General features: G+C 35.5%; 3 protein-coding genes across 3 annotated transcripts in view; 1 reads left to right on the forward strand and 2 right to left on the reverse strand.

Moving 5' to 3' along the window:
- LOC101286198 (olfactory receptor 13C3-like) overlaps nt 1-26554 on the reverse strand; it is a 340583-nt gene that overhangs the window by 301838 nt on the left and 12191 nt on the right.
- Nucleotides 3579-4596, forward strand: LOC101285944 (olfactory receptor 13F1). The gene is given in 4 exon segments (XM_012533617.3): nt 3579-3782; nt 3784-3855; nt 3857-4097; nt 4100-4596. Coding segments are annotated over 4 exon segments (936 nt in total). The 3' UTR covers nt 4519-4596.
- Nucleotides 24324-25450, reverse strand: LOC101272685 (olfactory receptor 13C4-like). Its single transcript, XM_049710988.1, is given in 5 exon segments — nt 24324-24375; nt 24377-24633; nt 24635-25284; nt 25287-25310; nt 25313-25450. Coding segments are annotated over 5 exon segments (1041 nt in total). The 5' UTR covers nt 25371-25450.

Genomic DNA, 26554 nt, shown 5'->3' on the forward strand with positions numbered 1-26554 from the left:
GCTTCATAGATTTGAAGCTATGCTATTAGCTACATAGACATTTAGCTTTTATTTTAATGTCTTCTTGATGCTTTGACCTTCTTACCATTTATCTCTGGCAACATTCTATTTCTTGAAGTGAATTTGCCTGCAATTAATACAGCCATTCCAGCTTTTATTTAGTCTTTGATTGTTATTTCTTTCTCCATCCTTCTACTTTCAACCTCTCTGTATCTTTGTCCAAAGTGTATTTTTTAAAACAACAAAGTTGTATCTTCCTTTTTTATATCCAGTCTGTCAATCTCTTTCAATTGGAGTTTTTAGTATTTATATTTAATGTAATTATCAATACGTTTTGGTTTAAATCCATTATCTATTTGCTTTCTATTTGTCCCCTCCATTTTTCTTACTTGTCTTCTTTTATTTCTGTATTTTTGGATTAATGAAGTCTTAAATTATTATTATTTTATTTCATTGTATCTCCTTTATTAGCTTTTAAGCTAAATTTATTTTTAGGATTTATAGTGGTTGCTCTTGGGTTTACAGTATGGTTCCTCAATTTCTTTCACTCTATGTTGAATATTAAATCACTTAATGTAAAGTGTAAAAACCTTATGACAGGAATTTTCTATCTGCCCAAGGATGAAGGAGTTAAAGCAACTAGCCTGTGATGCATTCACTTTCTTTACCAGGTGGAATCTCTTAGGAGAAAGAGAAAAAAAAGACAGGTTTCCCGGTATAGGCCCTTTACCAACTGGATTTCTGAGCAGAGACTAATGATGTTTGAAGGAGTGAACTGACCATATCTATTCAATGCCCTTTCCAGAGTGTCCCTGGATAAAAATCACTTACAGTAAATAAACCCTTCTATGGTTATAGATTCTTCTATAATACATGACTCCCTGAAGAATATTTCCTATGCTACACAATAGCTGGGGTATAAACTAAGATGCTTCTTAACTTAAATGCTCTGTGTGAGGTAACTGCAAATCTCACTTAAGACCACACCCATTATTTGGGCCAGTATGCCTGTCTAATGCATGGAAAAACAACTTGGGTTTCAATGGAAATCTAGAAGTATTTACCAAGCCCTTCTTTTTGGTGGGACTTGAATGCCAAACTCTGTCTCCCCAGCTGTGAACTTTTTATTAAAATCTCTGTTCAACTCTTTAGCCTTCCAATTGTCACTTTCCCCTGGGTTCTAAGAAGTCTCACTCTCTTCATGCCCAATTCAGTGGTCAGTCAAGGATTTGATGAGAGATTTTACATAGAGTTTAGTTTCCTCCTTTATGGCTCCTTCTTTTCCAGGATGTATCCCTACATTTCCAGCTGCTCTGGCAGCCCCAAATGCTAATCTGATTCCTCAGATCAAGACTGCTACTTTCTGCTTGAGTACCATCTGCTATATGGACTCGGGAATGCCCTGTTGATCTCACTCAGTCTGGTTCACATCTTTCAGGGGTTGGATTCCCTCCTGTTCTGCCTGCTTTTGATCACTCTCCAGTGTCATAAAACAGTTGTTTTTTATATTTTATTCAGAGTTTATAATTGTTAGTAGCAGGAGAGTTAGTCTGATCTAAGCTACTGTACCACAAGATACTCCATCGTTACTAGAAGTTGGAAATCTAAGATGTACTTTTCAGGAAGATATGACAGACTTCCTTCTGAGCTAGGTATGGAATAAGAGGGGGGAAAAGGATCAAGGATTACTTCTAGATTACTGGCCTAAGTATGTGAGTAAATGCTACTGCTATTATTGGAGATAGGGAAGAATACAGACTCATAAGCATCAGGAAACTTGTTAAAATTTTGGCTATTTCTTTTTCAGACAGAAAATATCATGGAGGTTCTGAATTTCTCTTCTTTTCAGTGTGCTTCAAGGTAATTCCAAAGCAGAAGTATGGTTTGGTGCTTTATACATAGTAGGGAGTCAGGTCGGCAACCTTCTTCCTCAGTCTTAGTCACTGCCTCCATCTTTTTTTTAATTCATTAATTTATTTTTTATTTTTGGTTGCGTTGGGTCTTTGTTGCTGCATGGGCTTTCTCTAGTTGCCGCGAGCAGGGACTACTCTTTGTTGTGGTGCGCGGACTTCTCATTGCATTGGCTTCTCTAGTTGCAGAGCACGGGCTCTAGGTGCACGCGCTTCAGTAGCTGTGGCTCACAGGCTCTAGAGTGCAGGCTCAGTAGTTGTGGCACACCGGCTTAGGTGCTCTGTGGTATGTGGGATCTTCCCAGACTAGGGCTCAAACCCATGTCCCCTGCATTGGCAGACGAATTCTTAACCACTACGCCACCAAGGAAGTCCCACTGCCTCCATCTTAACTTTGTGAGTGTATCTCTAAAGTACAATTCTCTTCTGACCCTTCCCCCTAGGCATAATCAGGTCAACCTGAATGATTTACTTCCAGCCATATAAGCCTTTGTCTACAGGAATTGAACAAGTGAGTTGGAAATGGGACTCTGGGCCAGATGTCAGTCAACCTCTTTTCTCCCTTTTGGTCAACCATTTGTATTATGGTTGCAATGAATCTTGTCTAAATGAGGAAAGAAAAGCAAGGACATTGCCATAGTCAAACAAAGAGGGAAACAGTGAGAATTAAAAACCAGATTGACTGATTTAATAACACAATTAGGAGAAGAGCAAAGTTCCCTTTCCCAAAGTCAGCACAGACAGGAAAAAGGTAATTTCTTGTTTGAATAACACAAGAATTAGAACAGATCAGCTACTGACTATAATTGGATCTATGGGAGATTGTCCCTGGAGTTTCAGAATTTTTAATACTGTACAAAAGATTTCTAACTTTAATTTGCCGCATGAATTAGAAACTTTTCACAAGCAACAAAAAACTTAAATCACTTTACAGTGTAAATGGCTGGTCATTTGGAGGATGTTTCTGGAGCACATGTCAGGACAATTCTGGCCATATGAAGGAAATCTCGGCTATAAGTCCCATCACGAGAATATCAGCATTTTCGTGGGTTTGAGATGGAAAGTCTGGGCTTTGTCTAAATTTTCAAGCTTTTCAGTTAATTAATCTGTGGTTGCAGAAATCTGTCTTTTTTTACTAACTGAATCTCCCAAATTATTTTGGACAGAACCCTACAAATGGCGGAAGATACTGAACTTGGAAAGCAGAAAAGTTTCCTAAGTAAGAAGACTGTTACCCAACTAGGGGAAGAAAATCATTCCAATGGTTCAGAGGTAGACAAATGTCTTCACCATAGATCAGTTACAAATGTGCTTTTGGAAAAAGAAAGACCCCATAAGATTGTTTTTTTCCTCAGTCTCTCATGATATTTATGAAATAAAGCTTGCCATTCCCCAACATTGCCTTAAAAAGTCTTGCAGCAAAAATAACGCCTTGAAGATACTTTGTTGACTTCCTGATTGAAATTTTCCTTATTGATGATGACAAATTCCTTCAAAATATATATTACTAATGTTATCACCAAGCTAGAGAAGCATTTAAGCACAGACTACAAGTTGATGTGAAGAAAAAATACCAGAAAATATAAAGGGAGAGGATCTTATGTTTTATATATAATATGTAATGTTAATCATTCTATGCATATATGCAAATGACCATGACATAATAAAATGTTCCAGGCAAATTTGAAATCTGTAACAATTTTTTTCTTCCTGGGATTTTCCTACTACCCCAAAGCTGAGGTCATCATATTTGTGCTGTGCTTGCTGATGTACCTGATCACCTTGCTGGGTAATATAATTCTGATTTCCATCACCATCCTGGATTCCAGCCTATACACACCCATGTACTTCTTCCTCAGCAACCTCTCTTTGTTTAGATGTCTGGTACACCTCTTCTGCTTTCCCTCCAATGCTGATAAACTTTGTTTCAGGGAAAAACACTACCCTCATTCTCAGGGTGTGCCACTCAGATGTACTTCTCTCTTGCCATGCGCTCCACTGAGTGTGTGCTCCCGTCCATGATGGCATATGATGGATATGTGGCCATCTGCAACCCCCTGAGATACCCCATCATCATGAACAAGAGGATTTGTGTGCAGATTGCAGCTGGTTCCTGGGTGACAGGCTGCTTCACTGCCCTGGTGGAACCAGTGTCTGTATTGCAGCTGTCTCTGTGTGGTAGCAGTGTCATCATTTTGCTTGTGAAATTCTGGCTGTCTTAAAACTTGTTTGTGTGGACACCTCCATGGTGCAATTAATCATGCTGGTGATCACCGTACTTCTTGTTCCTATGCTGATGCTTTTAATTTGTATCTCTTATGCTTTCATCCTCTCCAACATCTTGAGAATCAGCTCAGTGGATGGTCAAAGAAAAGCCTTTTCAACATGTGCAGCCCATCTGACTGTGGTGGTTTTGTTCCATGGGACAGCTCTCTCCATGTACCTGAAGCCCTCATCTGTAGATTCACAGGAAATAGATAAATTTATGACTTTGGTATATGGTGCGTTAACCCCCATGTTGAATCCTATCATCTATAGTCTACGAAACAAAGAGGTGAAAGCAGCTTTGAAAAACTTGCTGTTTAGAAATTCTTTGGTAATGTTTTAATTTCTATCTTCATATAATATGGGAGCAAGCACATTCATCTGGATAATCTCCAACATTAGCCAGAAAATTGCAAAGTCATTGGAATAAACCAAACCCTGGAAAATACTCATTTTTGACAGGAGTTCAACATTAAGTCCAATATCTTGATTTACCTTGTAAATAAAACTTTTGATATTAATAAATAATTTAGGTAGAATGAATCATGTTTCTGGAGAAGTATTTAGCATTCACTGAATATTAATATAACATTAAAATTAGATGATTGCTTTTCTTTCATATTTAATTTGCTATATCATCTAAGTGTTCAACTCTAGCAGCACCATGACAATAACTAATATACCAAGAGTATAAGATATTAAGCCTAGTATATTATCTTCATATGATTTGTAATTATGTCTGAAATTATGAAGAAATAGTATTTTTATGTAAGTGTGGATATAGTTCGAGGTATATCAGTTCATAAAACCAAGACACCATTAATTTTAGAAATTTTCCTACTCTAAATGTTAAAATGTGAAATCTGTTAGATTTGATAAACTACCACAAGAATGATTTTGTTTATTTAGGATGTATGTGTGGGGGATGGGTAAATATCTGTGTATGTTCAAAGACATCATGACAAGGATTTGTGAGTTGTAATCCTGTATATAAAGTGGAGTAAAGGAATAGCATTCAGGAGATCTTAAAGTATCCACGGTTATAAGGTCAAAGTACTCTCATATTGTACTCTGAATGTCTAAGTGAATTCATCAACACACACACACACACACACACAACACACACCATGTTACTTATTTTTCTTAGAGCGTGCTGAATTGAGCAATTATGGCTAAGAAACAACAGATTTCTACCCTGTAGAGATTACACTGCAAAAGAAATTATTTATTAATGTACACACATATTGTGCGAAAAGATTGATGGATATATTTGACATATGTGAGCAAAATTACATAAATTATAATTACACCAATATTGCATTTTAACCAGTTTTTCCTTGTCTTTTCCACCCTCACTGGAGCTGGGGAGCTATGAGGCCAATGCATGTACATTAATTCCTCTTTATCAGAGAGATGTCTTTGGGGTATATGTGGATGATGGCTTTATTCTATGGAGAAGGTGACTCTTGCTAGCATTGACATAATCCCCTTAAATTTTAGACTTAGAGAAGGTGAGACAATTATAGATAATTACAACAGAAGGTCCCATTCTGAACAAGACAGAACTTGCAAGGAATGATTCAGTTGAGGGTGAATGGATTGATGAAGGAACCATGTCGGAGGAAAGAATTCAATGTATAGGAACTGTGCTGGTGTTCTTTTTTTTTTTTTTTTTTTTTTTTTTTTGCGGTACACGGGCCTCTCACTATTGTGGCCTCTCCTGCTGCGGAGCACAGGCTCTGGACCCGCAGGCTCCGCAGCATGTGGGATCTTCCCGGACTGGGGCACGAACCCGTGTCCCCTGCATCGGCAGGCGGACTCTCAACCACTGCGCCACCAGGGAAGCCCCCTGTGCTGGTGTTCTTAATCCAAGTACCCTTAGGATACCTGAGAAAAGTTTTTCTTTCTCAGGTATTAGATGAACAGTTCTATTAATTCAGAATCTCTCCAAAGGCAGAGACTGGGGATTTGTATCACAATAAAAGCAAAACAGTTATTCTGATTTGTGTCCTTACTTCCATTTCACTACCAGACGACAACGACCATGGTGTGATGTTATTTGGTTGAAGAGGATGAAGAACTGTTAACCCTATTACCCACCCAATCTCTATGATCACTTACAACAAAACCTTTACCTGATTTCAAGTAATCACAAACATTGAGCCTATAAATATCCATCTTATTTGTTTATGTGGGTGAAAATAAAATCTGTAGTTTTATGCCTCATCAGCTCCAGTGAGCATGTGCTATCATCTTCAACAACTTTGTACGTGTTTTAAAGGGATATGGATGAGCTAGTTATTGCCTGAGAGGCCAACCAGCTGTCCAGAGGCAAAACCCAATAAAATGGCTCTTAACCCGCCTGGCTGAATCATCATAGGCCTAGAGAGGGTCCTCAGATTTCAGGTGCTTCAGCAAGAGTCATCTTGTCTAAACAACTAGATCCAGGATGGCATAAATTTCTGCATCATCCAAATATGTTTTGTTCTGTCTTCCAAGGATAGAACTGTATATGTAATCCTGAACTGTATTTTGATTACTTCTTTATCATGCTGTGTTTCAGTATGAGCAACCTCCATTGTTACAACATTCTTTATCAATAGAGGAAACAGTTCATTGAAAAGCAGTTTACAAAACTGTATCACATTTCAGTCCTGCTTCTCTGCAGTACCATCCACTTCACACTTTGCAATATTTACATTCAGCATCCTTAGATGGTTCACTCACACAGGTGATTAATTTCAACAGATGAGTAACTTCAACCCCTTGTGGAAAACTTAATATTTTAACTCTAAGAGAGCAACTTTGATTCAAGGTCTTAAGGAACATCTCACTGTGACCCACTCCCAAGTACCATTTTCAAATATAGTCATATGAACTCAAAGGAAACAAATGCTTGCCTTTGCAATCACACAATAAATGAGAACTTGACCATGCCACGAGATTCCTGAATGTCTTATTAAAGTCTTTTTCTAAATATCTCTGCTTTTCTTTTCTTCAGGTGAATAAGATTTTACATGATTTCTGATACGGTCTTTTTTTTCCATTTCACTAATTTCCCACAATCTGAGAACATACTAATATCTGTGCTACTTGACTTGTTTTAAGCTATCCTGAAACTTTCCAAAATCATCATGAAAATAAGGATCGTCTGGAATGCTTGCTAAAAATATCATGCAAATGTTCAAATTAGATCCAAATCAGAATTTCCAGAGGAGATATATGCTAATCTGTATGTTTTATAACACCTGGCAATTCTTATTATGTGAGAATTATGGGAACTCTGACTCAGAGCATTAAATGGAAGAGACTGAACCCTATTACTTAATGCTTATAGAATCGGGGTGGGGGGATATGTTAAGTGTCAAGGAGATGAGAATATCCCAGCTCAGAACTGATCAGAATTTAGGAAAACTATGTGCAGAGCTTTGTTATAAAGTGTTAGGGAAAGGGAGAATCCATTTAATAATGTGAAAAGTTTGAGTACACAACCCTTGGGACTCTGTTCAAAGAAGAACTGGATAAATACAAGGTTTCATTCTGTCTTATTTGCTGCAGCTCTCATTTGTGTAGAGAAAAAAGTAAAAACCAAGTTCATCAATTTAATTTACAAATACACTCTATATATACTAGAAGGAAGAAATATTTAAAGGCCATTTAAATATGCTTAGTTTATTTTTTAATAAATCACTCTAGTGAGACCTCCTATCAGTAAAAGACAAGCACAACAGAATGATCCTAGAAGCTAGAGTGAGAAAAGCAAAGTCTGAGACCTTAATTTGGTATCGATAGCTCTCTTCCTTAAGATGTGAATCATGTTCACATATCATAGTATTATTACAAGTTCTTAAAAATCATCACATGTTGTGCTAAGATCATTTTGTGGGGAATAATTTTAGAGTCAGGAAGATTTTAGAAACCTACTGTAGTAATTTGGAGAAAAGATGTTATTCCAGGCCACAGTGATAGTTGTGGAGATGGTGAGAAATAGTCAAATTCTGGATATACTGAAAAGGTAGGCAACAGGATTTCCAGAAGGATTGGATATGGGTGATAGAGGAAGAGAGGCATCAAGAATGACTTCAGGGTTTTCAGACTGAAAAGTGAGAAGGATACAGCTATGACTCACTGATTCAAGAAAGTCTGTAATTGAAGTAGATCTGTGGGAGAATATCGGGCATTCATTTTAGACATGTTAGGTTCAAACTATCTATTAAATATGACAACTACATGGAAGAATATACAAGTCACGTGTTTAGAGAAGAAATCTGGGCTAGAGATACAAATTTGGGATCCATTAGCATATCGATGATATTTAAAATCAATAAGATCACTAAGGTAGTGAGTATAGACAATAAAAGAGAAGAGATTGATCCCTGGGACATCGTATCCGCAATATGCAGTATTGCAGATTTTTATTTGTCACCATGCAGGAGTGACAGATGATAGTGTGACCTCTTCATCCTCTATGTCTGATTATAGATCTGGGCACACTACTGTCCACCCTTTCCACACAGTTGCCATTCTGTATCTACTTATCATTATATTAGCTACATATTTATTCATATGGATTTGAAAATATATACCCTAATCATTCTTCTATTCAAGAGTGTTTCTAATCAGTGCCTATTATAACTAATGCTTAAATGAACACATTCCTATGTTTGATTTTTCACTTATCTTTTATTATATCTTAAAATCAATTCCCAGGAGTGGGTTTACTTCATCAAAGGCAATGAACAATTTTATGGCTCTTGACAGAAAACTTTTATAGTATCTTCAGTATGGTATTAGTGGGTATTCAGATGAAGTGGGGAATTTGAGAAGAATTGGGCATGCCTCTAAGACTAGAAAATACATATATAATAGGAAATAGAATAATAGAATAATAGCTAGAGCTATTATTATCAAATGTTGAATAAAAGTTGTGAGAGTGTACATTCTTGTCTTGTTCCTGATCTTAGATAAAATGCTTTCAGCTTTTCACTGTTGAGTATGATGTTGATGTAGGTTTGTCATATATGGCCTTTATTATGTTGAGGTTTGTTCCCTGTATACACACTTTGTTAAGAGTTTTTATCATAAATGAATGTTTTATCAGAAGCTTTTTATCAGAATGTTTTATCAGAAGCTTTTTCTGCATCTATTGAGATGATCATGTGATTTTTTTCCTTCAACTTGTTAATGTAGTGTATCACGTTGACTGATTTGTGGATACTGAACCATCCTTGCATCCCTGGGATAAATCCCACTTGATCATATTATATGATCCTTTTAATACACTGCTTAATTCAGTTTTCTAATATTTTGTTGAAATTTTTTGCATCTATGTTAATCAGTTATACTGGCCTGTAATTTTCTATTTTTGTGATATCTTTGTCTGGTTTTAGTATCCGGGTGAAGTTGGCCTCATAGAATGAGCTTGGAAGCATTCTTTCCTTTTCAATTTTTTGGAATAGTTTGAGAAGGATAGGTGTTAACTCTTCTTTAAATGTTTGGTAGAATTCTCCTGTGAAGCCATCTGATCCTGAACTTTTGTTTGTTGGGAGTTTTTAATTACTGATTCAATTTCATTACTGGTAATTGTTCTCTTCATATTTTCTATTTATTCCTGATTCAGTCTTGGAGATTGTACATTTTTAGGAATTTATCCATTTCTTCTAGGTTGTCCGTTTTATTGATGTACAATTGTTCACAGGAATCTCTTATGATCCTCTGTATTTCTGTGGTGTCAGCTGTAACTTCTCTTTCATTTCTGATTTTATTGTACTGGTCCCTCTCTCTCTTTTTCTTGATGAGTCTAGCTAAGGGTTTATCAATTTTATTTATCTTTTCAAAAAAGTACCTTTTAGTTTCATTGATATTTCCTTTTTTTTTTAGTCTATTTCATTTATTTCTTTTCTGATATTTATTATTTCTGCTACTACAGTGGAAATAATAAATATTGAGTTTTGTTTGTTCTTAATTTTCTGTTTCCTTTAGATGAAATAATAGATTTTTATTTGAGATTTTTCTTGTTTCTTGAGGCAGGCTTGTACCTCTATAAATGTCTCTCTCAGAACTGCTTTTGCCATGTCCCATTTATTTCGGATCACTGTTTCCATTTTCATTTGTCTCCAGGTATTTTGTTTTTAACTTATCTTTGATTTCTTCAGTGATTCATTGGTTGTTTAGTAATATACTGTTTAGACTCCACCTGTTTGTGTTTTTGCAGGTTTTTTTCCTTGTAGTTAGTTTCTAGGTTCATATTGTTGTGGTTGAAAAGATGCTTGATATAATTTCAATCTTTTAAAATTTATCGAAACTTGGTTTTTGGCCTAGTATGTGATCTACCCTGGAGAATGTTTTATGTGCACTTAAAAGGAATGTGTATTCTGCTGCTTTTGTATGGAATGCTCTATATATACCTATTAAGGTTATCTGCTTTAATGTGTCATTAAGTCAGCGTTTCCTTATTGATTTTCTCTCTGAATGGTCTTTCCATTGATGTAAGTGGGGTGTTAATGTCCCCTACTATTATTGTGTTACTGTCAATTTCTTCCTTTATGTTTGTTAATATTTGCTTTATGTATTTAGGTGCTTCTATGTTGCGTGCACATATATTCACAATCGTTTATAACTTCGTGTTGGATTGGTCCCTTGATCATTATATAACGTACTTCTTTACCTCTTGTTACAGTCTTTGTTTAAAGTCTATTTGTCTGACGTGAGTATTGCTACCCCAGCTTTCTTTTTGTTTCCATTTGTATGGAATAACACTTTTCCATCCCCTCACTTTCAATCTGTGTGTGTCTTTAGATCTGAAGTGAGTCTCTTGCAGGCAGTACATATATGTGTGTGTGTGTGTGTGTGTGTATATATATATATACACACACACATACACATACACATGGGTGTATACATTCTTATACATTCAGCCACTCTATGTCATTTGATTGGAGCATTTAGTTTATTTATATTTAAAGTAATTATTGAGATGTATGTACTTATTTTGTCCTTCTTAGCCCTTATATCAGAAGACATGAAAAATAAAACTTAATCAATTGCTCAAAATGTCTTGAATAAATGCCATTTTAAACAGAAACCTTTAATTTCTTCCACTTTCCTTAGTTTTATTTTTTCTGTACATTTTTCCTTAAAATAATTAGTTAGATTTTGTGTTTTTATACTTTTTAATTTTAATATTTAAAACTACTGGTACAAGAAGGAGATATCTTCAAGTTCAATTTCAGGACAATCTGGGAGATTATTCCTGAAGATGCTGGTGGGACTGTAAATTGGTATAGCCACTATGGAGAGCAGTATGGAAGCACCTTAAAAAATTAAAAATAGAGCTACCATATGATTCTGTAATCCCATTCCTGGGCATATATCCGGAGAAAACCATAATTCTAAACAATACATGCACCCCAATGTTCATTGCAGCACTATTTACAATAGCCAGGACATGGAAGCAACCTAAATGTCCATTGAAAGATGAATGGATAAAGAAGATGTGGTGTGTATATATACATACACACACACACACACACACACACACACACATATATATATAATGGAATATTACTCAGCCATTAAAAAGAATGAAATAATGCTATTTGCAGCAACATGGATGGACATAGAGATTATCATATTAAGTGAAGTAAGCCAGACAAAAGACAAATATCATATGATATCACTTATATGTGGAATCTAAAAACAATTATGCAAATGAACTTATATACAAAGCAGAAACAGACCCACAGACATAGAAAACAAACTTATGGTTACCAAAGGGGAAAGAGGGGAAGGATAAATTAGGAGTTTGGGTTTAACTTATACATACTACTACGTATAAAACAGATAACCAACAAGGACCTACTGTATAGCACAGGGAACTATACTCAATATTTTGTAATAACCTATAAGGGAAAAGAATCTAAAAAAGAATATATATATATATATATATATATATATACACACACACACACACACACATACACATATACATATATATATAAAAAACTGAATCATTTTGCTGTACACCTGAAACTAACACATTATAAATCAACTATAATTCAAGAAAAAATAAAATTAAAAAAAGAGGAGAAATGTTATAAAAATGTTATTAATATTATGAATGCACTAGCTAATTTGAAACTCTTGTTGCAATGGAAGATTTTTTAATAATAAAAAATATATTTTTAAGCCAATAGTCATATCACACTCCATGTTAAAACACATGAATCATTCTTGTGAAAGTCAGAGTCAAGATAAGGGTAGCTTCTAAAACTGTTGTTATTTAGCATTAATTATGAATAATCCAGTTTATGCAAATACATGAAATACAAACTTAGGAGTATAAGTACAGGAGTAGAAGAGAAAGTTATCAGTACTAGTAGCCATTTTTTAAAAAGAAAATAGAATCAACCAAAAAGACTATTATAAGTAGTAAGAATGTTCAGTTAGTTACCTGGCTACTTAATAATAATATATAAGATTAATAGCTTCTCTATAAATAAAAATTGCTTAGAAATTATCACCAAAAAGTCAAATAACATAATAAACATAAAATATTAAAAGCATATTAAAGATATTGAAATATCAAAAACCTGTAACTTATATGAGGTAGTGATAACTTAATATAGAAAGAATTCTTATAAAAATAAAAAGAATTTCCAATTCATTTACTTTGCACAATTTCCAACTGAAACCCAGTTAGAAAATGGATAATCAAATAATAAGGAAAAATCACAAACTGAGATATAGAATAGAAAATTCATACATGAAAATAAGGTTAGTTTCACTCTTATGCAATTAAACACTAATAAATTCAGAAATGAAATGTTATTTTAATCAATTAAAAATGCATGTAAACTTATGGGTAACTGATGATAATGGCAGTTGCTTAAATCCACATTTCCTTACATATTGTCCAAAAACAATACAGAACAACAGAAGAACAAGTAAAGCTATTCAAACCCACAAAACCAGAAGACAGAACATGACCAACTTTGAAGTACCGATAAGCACAAAATTTAACACTAAATCGTAGCATCTCTCATGTTCTCACTGAATCTTTTCACAGAGCAAAGACTAGCATGGAAAAGAGAAGGGGGATACAAGCAGCAAGTTTAAGATTGACCTAAAACCAAAACACAGCCCTGAATACAGGTGGGACACAAAAGTGTGTATGAGTTGAGGTGACTGTCTTCTAAAGTCATGGATTTGGGGTAAAAAGTAAATGAAAAGGAAGAAAGAGTCATCTTTGGAGATTTAGAAGTGAAAGAGCAAAGAAGCAAAAAGGAAAATTGGGGTCATGCTAAATAAAAATGTTTTAAAATAGGGACTTCTGTGGCAGTGCAGTGGTTAAGACTCCATGTTCCCAATGCAGGGGGCCTGGGTTCAATCCCTGGTCAGGGAAGTAGATCCCACATGCTTGCCACAACAAAGAGTTCGCATGCCACAACTAAGGAGCTGCGAGCCACAACTAAACAGCCCACGAGCAGCAACTAAGACCTGGCACAACCAAATAAATAAATAAATAAAATAAATAGTTTTAAAAAGTGTTCTAAAATATCAGAGGGCCTACAATTCCTTCCTACTTAGATAAGATAAAGGAGAAAAAAAGACAAGGAGGGCCAGAGAGCCCTCAGGACAAGGGTAAAGTGGCTTTAGCAAGCTAATGCTGTTATAAGGTTCTCTCTATTTCTGCAGAAGGGGAAGGGGAAGAGGGAGTCAAAGCAATTATTTAAGGAAATACTACTTCAAAACACAGACAGATGAGGACACTCTTGACCTACAGGTCATATAAATGAATCCAAATTAGGAAATAAATAATGAAAGTAGACTATATTCAAAACTATTATAAAATGAAATAGAAAATGAGAAACAAAATGCCTCAGCTGATGGAAACTTCTGCCCTTCATCCTGAAGAGGAAGAGGAAGAAGGAGGAGGAGAAGAAGAAAGAAGAAAGAAGAAAGAAGAAAGAAGAAGAAGAAGAAGAAGAAGAAGAAGAAGAAGAAGAAGAAGAAGAAGAAGGAGGAGGAGGAGGAGGAGAAGGAGAAGAAGAAGAAGAAGAAAAAGAAGGAAGGGGAGGGGGAAGGGGGAGGAGGAGGGGGAGGGGGAAGAGGAGGGGGAGGGGGAGGGGGAGGGGGAGGGGGAGGGGGAGGGGGAGGGGGAGGGGGAGGGGGAGGGGGAGGGGGAGGGGAGGGGGAGGGGAGGGGAGGGGAGGGGGAGGAGGAGGAGGAGAAGGAGAAGAAGAAAATTAAAACTGTAAAACAACACTAACAATCAATACCAGTATCCTCAAACAAGCATTTGAGGAAAACACCTGAATCAGAAATTCAAAAATTAAAAAGAAATTGTTCAACTAATGTATCAGGAAAAAATGAAAAGAAAATTGGTTGAACTCAGGAAATAATAAGTAAAAGACAAAGCCATCTTAAAGACTAAACAGAAGACTAAAATAAAGGTAGCCAAGGTAAAATAGATTAGAATGAAATTTAATAAGGGCATTGAAGAAATGGAAGCAATCAACAAAATGAAAATAAGATCAAGAAAATCTATCCAATGAAACAGAGGCAAAGAAGAAATATTGTTACTTTTACAAATAAATAAAATTTGAGTCTCTACAAAAGAAATAAAACCATAAAATATAATTAATATTTAAAACTTAAGTCTAGAAAAACTTTTTGTAAATAAAGCACTGAAAGTGTCTACCAGGTGCTGGGAAAAAATAAGCTCAGCATAATCAACTCCGATAGGTATCTCAGTAAAGCTATTGGAGTTTAAAATACAAAGTATTTAAAACAAAATGGTTAACATCTTATAAGGGCAAATGAATTAGTCCAACATTAGATTTCTCAAAAAGATCAGACAGTGGAGGTGCATTTTCAAAACACTCAAGAAAGAAAATGCATACCAAGTAATTTATATCTAGTTAAGCTGTCCTTCAAATATCCATGACATTGAAAAATGGTTTTAAACACGTAAGACCCAAGGAATGCTGTACGCATAATCCCCTTTTAGAGTTGATGAGCGGATAATCTCCATTCAAACAAAAGATGAATGGGGAAACTTGGGCAAAAGGATAAGCAGTGAGCATTTAAAATATTTAATTGTAAGTCTAAGAATAAAATATAGGTGAGAATGAAGATGCCAGAATAATATATGAATAGTATATGTTCTGAAAAAGTGAAAAATTATACAACCAGAAAAGCTAAGAGGGAACATATGCCTTTGACAATAATAAGTTAACTACAGCCACGCTTGCAGTCTCACCATGAACTTTTAGAAAATTGGACAAAATAGATGAAAAAACGGTTTTTAGATACTGAACAAGCAAGGCAGGACAGTGACCTCTGGAAGAAGAGACTAGAATTAAAGCCAATTTAGTATTATTTTTTAGACTCTGGTTTATGGAGGAGGATCCCAAACAGATCACAGTGGTCTCACTAAATTGAGCAAAGTCAGAAAAGAGTTAAAGGGGCTGAAGCGGCTGCTTTACAGGGCAGAGTTCTGGAGATTAAAAATATAAGCAAAGAAATAGCTCCAGGTACCATCAGAGGGGTTCCATCAAATTGGCTGCTGAACACTAAAGCACACGTGCAGAACAGTGAAATAACATGAGTTCAGGCAAAGAAGAACCAATGGGGGGCTATAAACCAAACCATTCCCAAAGCTCACAAAGGTTTGAGAGACATCTGAGTCCCAAGCAACAAGAGTAAAATATCTTCACTGAACATCCAGAGCATTTAGAGACCTGTGAATTGTTAGCTAGCAGTAGGGCTAAACTAACTCTAGGACAGGGATTCTCAAGTGCAGGACAATTGACACTTTGGGCTGAATAATTCTTTGCTATGGAGGTATGTCCTGTGCATTGTAGGGTGTTTTGCAACATCCCTGGTTTCAACCCAATTAATTTCAGTAGCAGTGCTTCCCCCACCACAGGTTGTGACCACCAAAACTTTATCCAGACATTGCTTAATGTCCCCTCAGAGGCAAAATTATTAACAGCTCCAAAGTAAATCACATCCATTGATCTAGGGTAAACGCAAATCTAGATATACCCTCATAAAGCTAAAAAACTTGTCTCAAAGGTGTCAAGGTAATCTGCAAGTAACTGCCTGCCAGAATACATGCAACACACTTTAATAGGAGACCCCAAAATCCAGCACTCAATGAGATTAAGTTCAAAATGACTAGCATACAAGCCCAAATAACAAAAAAAAAAGCAAAAAGTCAGGACAATCTGGCCCATAACCAGGAAAAAATAAAAGCCATTCATTCAATAGAAACATTTTGGGAAATGATAGAAATAATGAAATTAGTAGATGAATTATTACAAATTACCCACAATTTAGAGAAAAGGAAGAACATAATGAAGATAAAAGTTATTTTTAAAAAATAACTTCTGGAACTAGAATATGCAATTTGTAAAACAAAAGTGTTACTATATAGGATGAATGGCATATTATAGAGTGCAGATGAAAATATAAGTGAACTTGAAGACATAGCAATGAATTATTCAAAATGAAGCATAAACAGAAAAGAAAACTGAAAAAAAATAATGAACAGAGCTTCTGTGACACATGGGAAATATCAAGCAATTCAACATACATAGAATTGGCATCTCAGGAGCTGAGAAGAGAGAGTAGGAGAACTCAAAGAACGGAAAGAAATAATGGCCAAATTTTTTCCAAATTCAAAGAAACCCACAGATACAAGAAGTTCACAAAACTACAAATAATATAAACACCACACACAGAAAAAACACACACAGGCAAATACACACATACGAATAAATATATAACATCCCAGTTAAATTGGTGAAAATCAGTACTAAAAAGAAAATCTTTAAAATAGCCAAATAAGGGAAACATTATATCTAGAGGATTAAAGATAATATTGATGGCATACATCATGGTAGAAGTAATGCAACCCACAAGAAATGCAACAATGTCCTTAATGTGCTGAAAGAAAACTAAATCTCTTAACGAATTTCTATGTATAGCAAAAATATTCTTTAAAAAATGAAAGTAAAATAAGGAATTTTTTGGACAAAAGCTGAAAGGAATTACCAAAAGTAGAACTACACTTAACAAAATAGTTTTTCCAGTGGACAGAAAATGACATCATATGAAAACATAAATCAGCACAAAAGAATGGAGAGTGTTGAAAATGGTAAATATGTGAGTAAACAAAATAGAATTTTTTTCTCATGGTTTTATATTTCTTTAAAATATATATGGAATCTAAAAAGAAAAAAAATGGTTCTGAAGAACCTAGGGGCAGGACAGGAATAAAGATGCAGACTACAGAATGGACTTGAGGACACAGGGAGGGGGAAGGGTAAGCTGGGAAGAAGTGAGAGAGTAGCATTGACATATACACACTACCAAATGTAAAATAGGTAGCTAGTGGGAATCAGCTGCATCACACAGGGAGATCAGCTCAATGCTTTGTGACCACCTAGAGGAAAAAGATATAACATGCTTACATCTTTTCTGACCACCTAGAGGGAGGGTGGGAGAGAGATGCAAGAGGGAGGAGATAGGGGGATATATATATGTATATATGTGTGTGTATATATATGTGTATATATATGTGTATATATATATATATATATATATATCTGATTCACTTTGTTATACAGCAGAAACTAACACAAATTGTAAAGCAATTATGGTCCAATAAAGATGTTAAAAAAATAAATAAAAATAATTGACTATTTAAAGCAGAAGTGTTGAGTTTAGCTCAGCTACTCCATTGTTTGCTGCCTTGGTTTCCATTTTGCTTGGCCAAGTAGCCTGCAGGGACATTAAACTGACACTAGTCCCCCTTTCATTCAAGTGCATGCCCTAGATAACAGCATGCAGCATCACAAACAAATGTAAGTTCCTGTTATAACTTCCCTAACAGCCCTTGTGATTAACAGTCTCCCCTCTCTCCCAGCGCTTTCCCTTTGAATGACCCTTAGGTAAGACCTTCCTGGGCCTTACCAAAACCCAGCTCTTTGTTTGAATTGACCAATCCAGCCCTAGCCTGGGAACCCCAAAAGACTTCACCCATGGACCCTAATAAACACATGGGCCTGGGTCCTATATCTTTCTCTGCACTCTGCCTTGACCTCGTATGTGGCTCCTCAAGGCATACTGAGCAAGACCTCCAGGACCCGTGAAGTAGTAAAAGTCTCTGTTTCCATTTCTCTTGTGGTCTTCTGTTGAACCATGGCTCACCATCTGGCACTCTGTGTTCCACTTAACAAGTGTTAATTTGACACATTCATAACAAAAGCAATAACTAAGAATTGTGGGGTCTAAATATATAGAGAGAAGTAAAAATATGACAAAAATAGCACCAAAAATGAGAGGGGAAATGACAGTATACCACTTTAACCTTCAAACATTATACATGAAATGGTAAAAAAAAAATTATTAGACCATAGAGTGTCATAAATTTAAAATGTAAACTTCAGCCTCTAGAGCAACCAACAAAAACTATAAATTGAGAGGCATAGGTAATAAGGTAACAATAAAAATAAAATGGAATCCTACAAAAATATAAAAATAATCCAAAACAATGTAGGAAAAAGAGCAAAAAGGAAACAAAGAAAATGAGATAGAAATGTGGTGGACTAATTCCAGGTATAACTAAATTATAATAAATAATAAGTACACTTAATTTAAATATTCTAAACATAGCAATTAAATGACAGCGATTGTCATACTGGGGTAAAAAACTGTCCCCCAAAACCCACTTTTACATAGAGATGCAGATAGATTAAAACTATAAAGATGGAAAAAGATATAACATGCTTACATCTTTTCTGAAAAAGTATTTCGGCTTAATTTTGAAAGATGTTTTTACCGAATATTAAATTCTGGTTTACAGACTTTTTTTCTTTTACCACTCTAAAGATATCATTCTGTTGATTTCTGATTTGCATAAATTATGACAGGACGTCTGCATTATTTTTTTATCTTTATTCCCCTATACTTATTGTGTGTTTTTCCCCCCGGCTGCTTTACATTTTTTTGAGTAACACTGGTTTTCAGCAATGTGATGACGTTTTTTGTTAAGACTTTCTTCACATATTCCTGCTTTGTCATCCTGAGGTTCTTGGGTCTTTGGATTTATAGTTTCCATAAAGTTTGGGAAATGTTCAGTCATTATCTCTTCAAATAGTTTTTCTGTTCTCCTCTTTCTTTCTTCTCCCTCTGAGACTTAAAAATACATGTATGTTAGATTGTCTGATATTTTCCACAGGTTACTGAGTCTCTGTTCACCTTGTATTAAGTCCTTTCAGTTTTTGTGGTTCATTTAGGATATTTTCTATGGCTATGTCTTCAGGCTCACTGATCATTTCTTCTGCAGCTTCTACTCTATTAACCCCACCCAGTAAAAATTTAAGGCACTATTTGTTTTACCTCTTGAAATGGTGCTTGGTCTTTTTTTTTTTTTTCATTTTCCTCCACATTATATTCCTGTTTTCCTTTCAATCTAGCACATGTATTATATTTATGATAGCCCACTTAAATTCCTTGTCCTCTAATTCCATTATCTCTACCATTTCTTGGTCTCTTTCTATTGATTGAATTTTTTCTAGGTTATGTTAGCTAGCTTCTTTGCATAACTTGAATTTTTTATTGGATGCCAGATATTGTGAAATTGACTTTGTTGAGTGCTGGGTTTTGTCATATTCCTTTAAAGGATGTTAGAATGTTTTACTTTGTTCTGGTAGCCAGTTAAGTTACTTGTAGATTAGCTTCATCTTTTCTAGACTTTTAAAAACAGTTTTAAAGACAAATCTAAAATAGCCCTTATTATAAGGATACTTTAGCCCCACAAGATGCTACCCCTGTGGCACTCCATTGAACATGCCATACCCCAAAGACATGGTCTCTACTCTGACTGGAAAGAAATAAAATGGTCCCCAGGCCTATGTGATCTCTGGTAATTTCTTGGCTTATATTCACTGGTGATTTTTATTTCCTCAGCACTCTTTTTCCCTGCAAGTATCTCACTGCTAGAGGTAGAAGATACAGATATAAAAAAGGGAAGACAGAGTGCAACTACTAGTGTTGCATTGAATTTGAGGTATCAGTATGAATTCATGGTTTTATATAACAATATATAGTAAACACGTTAGGCTTTGGAGGCCATATTGTTCCGGTCACAACTCCTCAACTCTGCCATTGTAGCATGAAAGCAGTGATAGACACTATGTAACTAAATGAGCATGCTATGTTCAATTCAAACTTTATTTATGACTACTGAGAAGGAGAAGAGAAACTTCGCATTTACCAGGGAACAGGCTCAAGTAAGGGTGCAAATATAAAGGGGTATATATTCATCAGGGTTCTGCAGAGAAACAAAACCAAAAGGATGTGTATAGATAGATAGATAGATAGATAGATAGATAAAGAGAGTCAGTGAAAGTAAGAGGGGGCGGTAGGGAGAGGGAGAGATGGATTTTAAGGAATTGGCTCATGCGATTGTCAGGGCTGGCAATTCTAAAATCTACAGGGAAGGCTGGAAGGCTGGAAATTCTGGCAAGAGTCAACCTTGCAGTCTTAAGTCTGAAGACAGTCTGGAGGCAGAATTCCTTCCATTTCTGAGGACTTCAGTCTTCTCTTAAGGCTGTCAAGTGACTCTATGAGGTCCACCCACATGACGGAGGGTGAGCTGTTCTACTCAAGGTCTACTGATTTATATGTCAATCACATCTAAAAACTACCTTCACAGCAACATCTAGACTGATGTTTGATGTACAATGGGGTACCACAGCCTAGCAAAATTGACACATAAAATTAACCATCACAGGGTAGCAAAAGGGGAGTTTCCTGGTAGTTATGGAACGGGTATATATTTTGATTATGGTGGTGGTTGCAAGAATCTGTACATAGGATAAAATTGCATAGAACTACACACACACACACATATGAATACATGGAAAATGGTGAAAACTGAATATGTTTTGTAATATACTTAATAGTATTGAACCAATGTCAATTTTGTGGTTTTGATATTGTACTTCTATAATATAAGGTATCAAAATTGGGGGAAGTGGAGTGAAGGGTACATGATACTCTATATACTATTTTTGTAATTTTCTATGAGTCTATAATTATCACCAAATAAAAGGTCTTTAAAAATTTTATGGACACTCAAGTTTGATATTCCAATAATTTTCAGGTACCATGAAGTATTATTTTTCTTTTAATTTTTTCAAAGTTTAAAAATGTAGACATCATTCCTAGCTCATGGACCACACAAATATAGGTAGCAAGCCAAGGCCCAGGGTCACTTTTTGCTGACTGCTAAATTAAATAGTATTGTTTCTTCATGTCAATAATTATATTCTGTTTATGGTAAAAAAAAAAAAAAAAGTCTTTGAATGCTTTTAAGAAAGACAGAGTGAAATATTTAGGGGTAAAGAGATATAATACCTGTATCTTACTGTCAAACAGCTCTCTACATATATATTAATATACTTACAAATATATATAAAGAAATGATAAGGCAAATGTGGTAATATATAATATCTGAAGATTCTGGGTTAAGGCTTAAAGAAAATTCTTTCTATGATTCTTGTAACTTTTCTATAAGTCTGAACTTATTTCAAAATAAAAATTATTTACACACACATATATATCCAATACTTGCTTAAAAATCTGGAAAAAGGGAGTGAGTAGGTATAGATATCGGTGAAACAATGAGCTAGCAATTCTTAAAACTGAGTGGTTGGTATATGAGGTTTCATTATATAGCTTTCTTTTTATGGTTATTTGAAATTTTCCAAAATTAAAAGTTTATATATGTATACACACACATGCACACACAGACGAGAGCTGCAAAAGTTTGAGGAAACATGTACAGTGACACTGACAGCAGGTAATATGAATTGGGGGAGGGACATATAATTTAATAAGAGAAATTTAAAAATCATATCACCTGCTATAGTAAATTCATTTTCTATGTAGTAAATTTATTCTGTGAAACCTAATGAGTTCTACACACATTAAAAAAACTTTCAAAATAGCAACTTCAAATGTACCACAGTGCACCAAAATAAGTCAACATTAAAATTAATTTTAAACTCCAAATTAATAAGATAAATAATAAAAATGTTAATGGTGGTCACCTGTAGGAGGTAGCAACGTGGTAACAATGTTTTCTTCTTTATAGCCTTCCATAGTTTTTTGAATTTCTAAAATATCTATTATTTATCACAAAATAATACATGTAACAATCTTTTTGAGATTTCTCAATTTCTTGGGAGGGCAGATTAGTTTTAAAACTTAATTTTCTGGGCATTCATCAACATGAGCAGAACTTGTCAAAATTGAAGCAACATAGTGCCAACTTTTTATATAGCAACAGAAAGAATAATTTTAATCAATTTTTGTAAATAAAGCATTCAGTTTTATATAAACATGCATATGAGATGCTAGCACCCTTTGCTTTGTGGGGGGAAAAAATTAAGGTGTTAATGAATTGGCTGGGACCATGGTTCTAGAAGTAGAAACAAACCTTGGTAGCATAGGTCAAAGTTTGAAAAGAATCAAACTTGGATCAGACTGAAATGTAGGGCTCATCCCAGTGGAGTAGGGAGAAGTTAAAAAGCTTCACCTAAAGGGTTTGGTACATGCCTGTCTACATAGAACCAAAAGCAGCACCCACTGTGATACAAGCCAGAGGAGAGGACCCACAGTTAGAGGTTTGCTGCAGTGACAACACTCCGACCCAGGTGAGACAGAAGACAGGCAGCAGGATTTTAGTGACCAGATCACATAGATCAAAAACATGGATTTACCCAAGGATGTAGATTGGCAGGGAGTACAGTTCTCAGGTAGGAGGTCTGGGGTCATACTATGGCTCCAAAACCAACAGGGAAGAGAAAATTTAGGTAGTACCATAAGGCTGAAATCAGCTGTCACAATGGCTGGTGATATGGACCAATGATATGCTGTGCTCAGCCATGGAAAAATAATCTACACAAAGTGAAAAAAAAAAAAAAACCAACCATCCAAAAAGCCTATAATAGGTTTACTGAGGAGTTTCAACTCACTGGAGTATATGATGAAATGAATTTCTCTCCCCAGTCACAAATTTCAGATTTTCAGAGTCAAAAGAAATATTTCAGGCAAACTAAAAACTTTCTGGTTATTTTCAGCCCTAAGACACCCATCCTCCAGCCCTCTTCTAGAGCAGCTCTTCTGCTAGTCTACAGCCTAGAGAGAAAAAGCTCAGCAAGCCACTATTCATCAAGCCAGATGTCAGTTCTTCTTTGTAGACACCCAAAACCTCAACAGGTTTTGCAGCACTACCTTACTTGTCTTGGATAAGAACAGTCTTCCTACTCTTTCATAGGAACAGTAGTGAAACACTTCCCACCATTCATTGAGCACTTCCCATGATGTATAAATCTCCTTTGATTCTACCTTCCCCCTTCTTGATGTTTACTTTATATAGATATGTGGGGAGAGGAGGCAAGGAAGAGTGGTGGTTGATACCAGTAGGAAGACAAGGGAGAGATGCCTGACTCTAACAATTAGTAGCTTAAAAAATAAAAAGTGCTACTTGGTGTCATTTATCTTTAGTTTGGAGTCTCCACTTCAATACTTAAATTCTGGGTCAACAGAAAAAGTCAAACAACATCCTCTACAAAGGGAATTAATATGAATTGGCACTATGCCAGGTGTTTTGTACAACTTAATCTTTACAATAACACTGAGAGCAGTGTTTAATTACTCTCTTTTTTCAAATAAGAGAACTACATTTTAGAAAAAGTGAATAACTTTCCCAATATTAAGTGGTTTGTGATGGAACAGAATTTATACTCCTGCCTCACTATTTGTGAAGAGTATGTGTGATATTTTCCACTGTGTTGCCAGACAGTACACCAAAAACACTCATTTCAGATATCACCAGGGATAAGATTCTAAAGTGACTGCCTTTGTGAAATATGGATCAGAATCTATTGGAATCTGAGTCTGTAACAGACTACTGTTCTCAGGGATTGTAGCTAAGCTGAGATAGTGGAAACAAAGAATAAAAATCTCTCTATATAACTTTGCTTTCCCCAAAGAAGGTTGTCAATGGTTGCCCAATGATGCCATGTCTAGTCTTTATATACTAAACACACACATTTCCCTTTGGTCTTATTGGTTCACAGATTTCTGACTCAGCAAATATTTACAGCAGCTTTTACATCCTGTCTCTCAAGCTATAGATTATAGGATTTAGTATTGGGGTCACTACCCCATAAAACATGGAAACAAGTCCTTCTCTAGCTTTCAAATTGTCTTGTCCAAGGAAGTCTTGAGACTTCGGTTTGGCATACATAAAGAAGATGGTACCATAAAACATAATTACCGCCGTCAAATGCACTGAACAGGTGGAAAAGGCCTTGCATCTCCCTGTGGCTGAGTTCATTCTCGAGATAGTGTAGAGGATGAACATATAGGAGAAAGTAAATGGCCAGCAGGGGAAGAACCAGGAAAGCCATATTTGACACTGCTAGGGTAACAATATTGAGGGATATATCAGCATAAGCTAGCTTGAGAACAGCCAGTATCTCACATAAGAAATGACTGATATTATTATTACCACAGAAAGGCAATCTCATGGCAAGAGATGTTTGCACAATTGAGTTGATTCTGCCAGACAGCCATGACACAGAAGCCATCAGTACATACACCACCTTGCTCATGATGACGGGGTATCTCAGAGGATTACAGATGGCCACGTAGTGGTCAAAAGCCATCATGCCAAGGAAGAAACACTCTGCTGACCCCATTGCAAATCCTAAGAACATTTGCGCTGCACATCCAGAGAAGGAAATATTCCTTTTCTTTGAGATTAAGCTCACCAAAGTTGAGGGAACAGAGGAGGATGTATAGCAGATATCCAGAAAAGAGAGGTTGTGCAGGAAGAAGTACATGAGAGTGTGAAGACGGGAATCAAAGATGCTTGCTATGATCAGAACACGATTGCCAATTAGAATCAGTAGGTACATAACTAGAATTAGAGCAAAGAAAATAATTTCAAGTTCGGGGTAACCAGAGAGTCCCAGAAGAATGAATTCTTTCACAAATGTCTTATTTACTCTATCCATGTCCCAGCTTTCAGGATGTCAAAGGAATACCAACATAAAACATTTTCACTGCCAAATAACAACAAATGTAACAAATTTCTTGGATAGGCATTATTCTAGAGTGAAGTAGAAAGAATGTTTCTTTGAAGCTCTGTCATTCAGTTATCTTCAAGAATGTCTGCGCCTAGAATACAATGATACTGGGAAATTGAGATTTCAATGCCCTGTGTCTAATGTTTGAAGATCTACCTAGGATCAGATGCAAATTCAGAAGCAACCTTCCCCACTGTTGAAGACACCCTAAGTTGAGTTTTTTAAAAGCCTTAGAATATTTCAGATGACAAACCTGACTTCATTTAGTCAGGCTCGGTGACAGAGTGGTGGAGAAGGCAAAAGACAACTCAACTAGGACTGGAATTTTGATTCAGTGTTTAACAGAAATTTTGAAAATTTTAAAGCAAGTTCGATTTTATGCATTTTTGTTTGTCTGCCTGACACCCTGGATCTCCATCCAGTCTGTTAAATTGCGTATTTTTATAGGGCAGACATTTTATCATAGTAAACTGAACCACATACACAGCAATTTAACATTTGTTCAAAGGTCTAGTTAGTTGTTGATCTCGTAGTCTTTCCCATTACAAGACCAGTGTGTAAACTAACTCTGCAAGTATACAGTGGAGATCTTTGAAGAACAATAGTCTCTCTTCTTTTGTTTTATTCTGTGGCTTCAAAGTTATTCTTTGTAATTTATTTATTTAAGTGAACCTGAGAAAACAGTAATAATGCTTAAATATATATCTGTGTATGTGTGTGTAGCACTTTATACTTTACAAAAAAAATGAATCTTCTCATTATCTCTATTTTTTTTTCAAATGTGAAAGACAGAATATGGCCAAAGTAATCCAGCCTATAAGTAGACAGTGGAGCTTGAAGCTCAGATCTTTGCCAATGAAGTCTAGAGCTCTTTGGGCTACAACACCAAAAGTTATTATACCATGTTTTCCCACCAAGAACTACCCAGAATTTTTTGCCTTGGTGGATTTATGAAGAATCAATTATTTCAGTCTTTCAAATTCTTCATATGTATATAAACTTCCTGGGTATCTTGTTAAGATGTAGATTTTCTTTTACTAAGTCTGGTGCAGGCCCTGTGACTCTGCATTTCTAATAAACTCCTGAAGTATGCTGAATAACATATCACAGCTGTATTTGCTAATAAAAAATTAGTAACTGCACTGCCTCATGCTGTTCATATTTTAAATCCATATTTAATAATAGTTTTAATTATGGAATGAA

This window comes from Orcinus orca, chromosome 6 (genome assembly GCF_937001465.1).
Source record: "Orcinus orca chromosome 6, mOrcOrc1.1, whole genome shotgun sequence".
In the NCBI taxonomy this organism is placed as follows: domain Eukaryota; kingdom Metazoa; phylum Chordata; class Mammalia; order Artiodactyla; family Delphinidae; genus Orcinus; species Orcinus orca.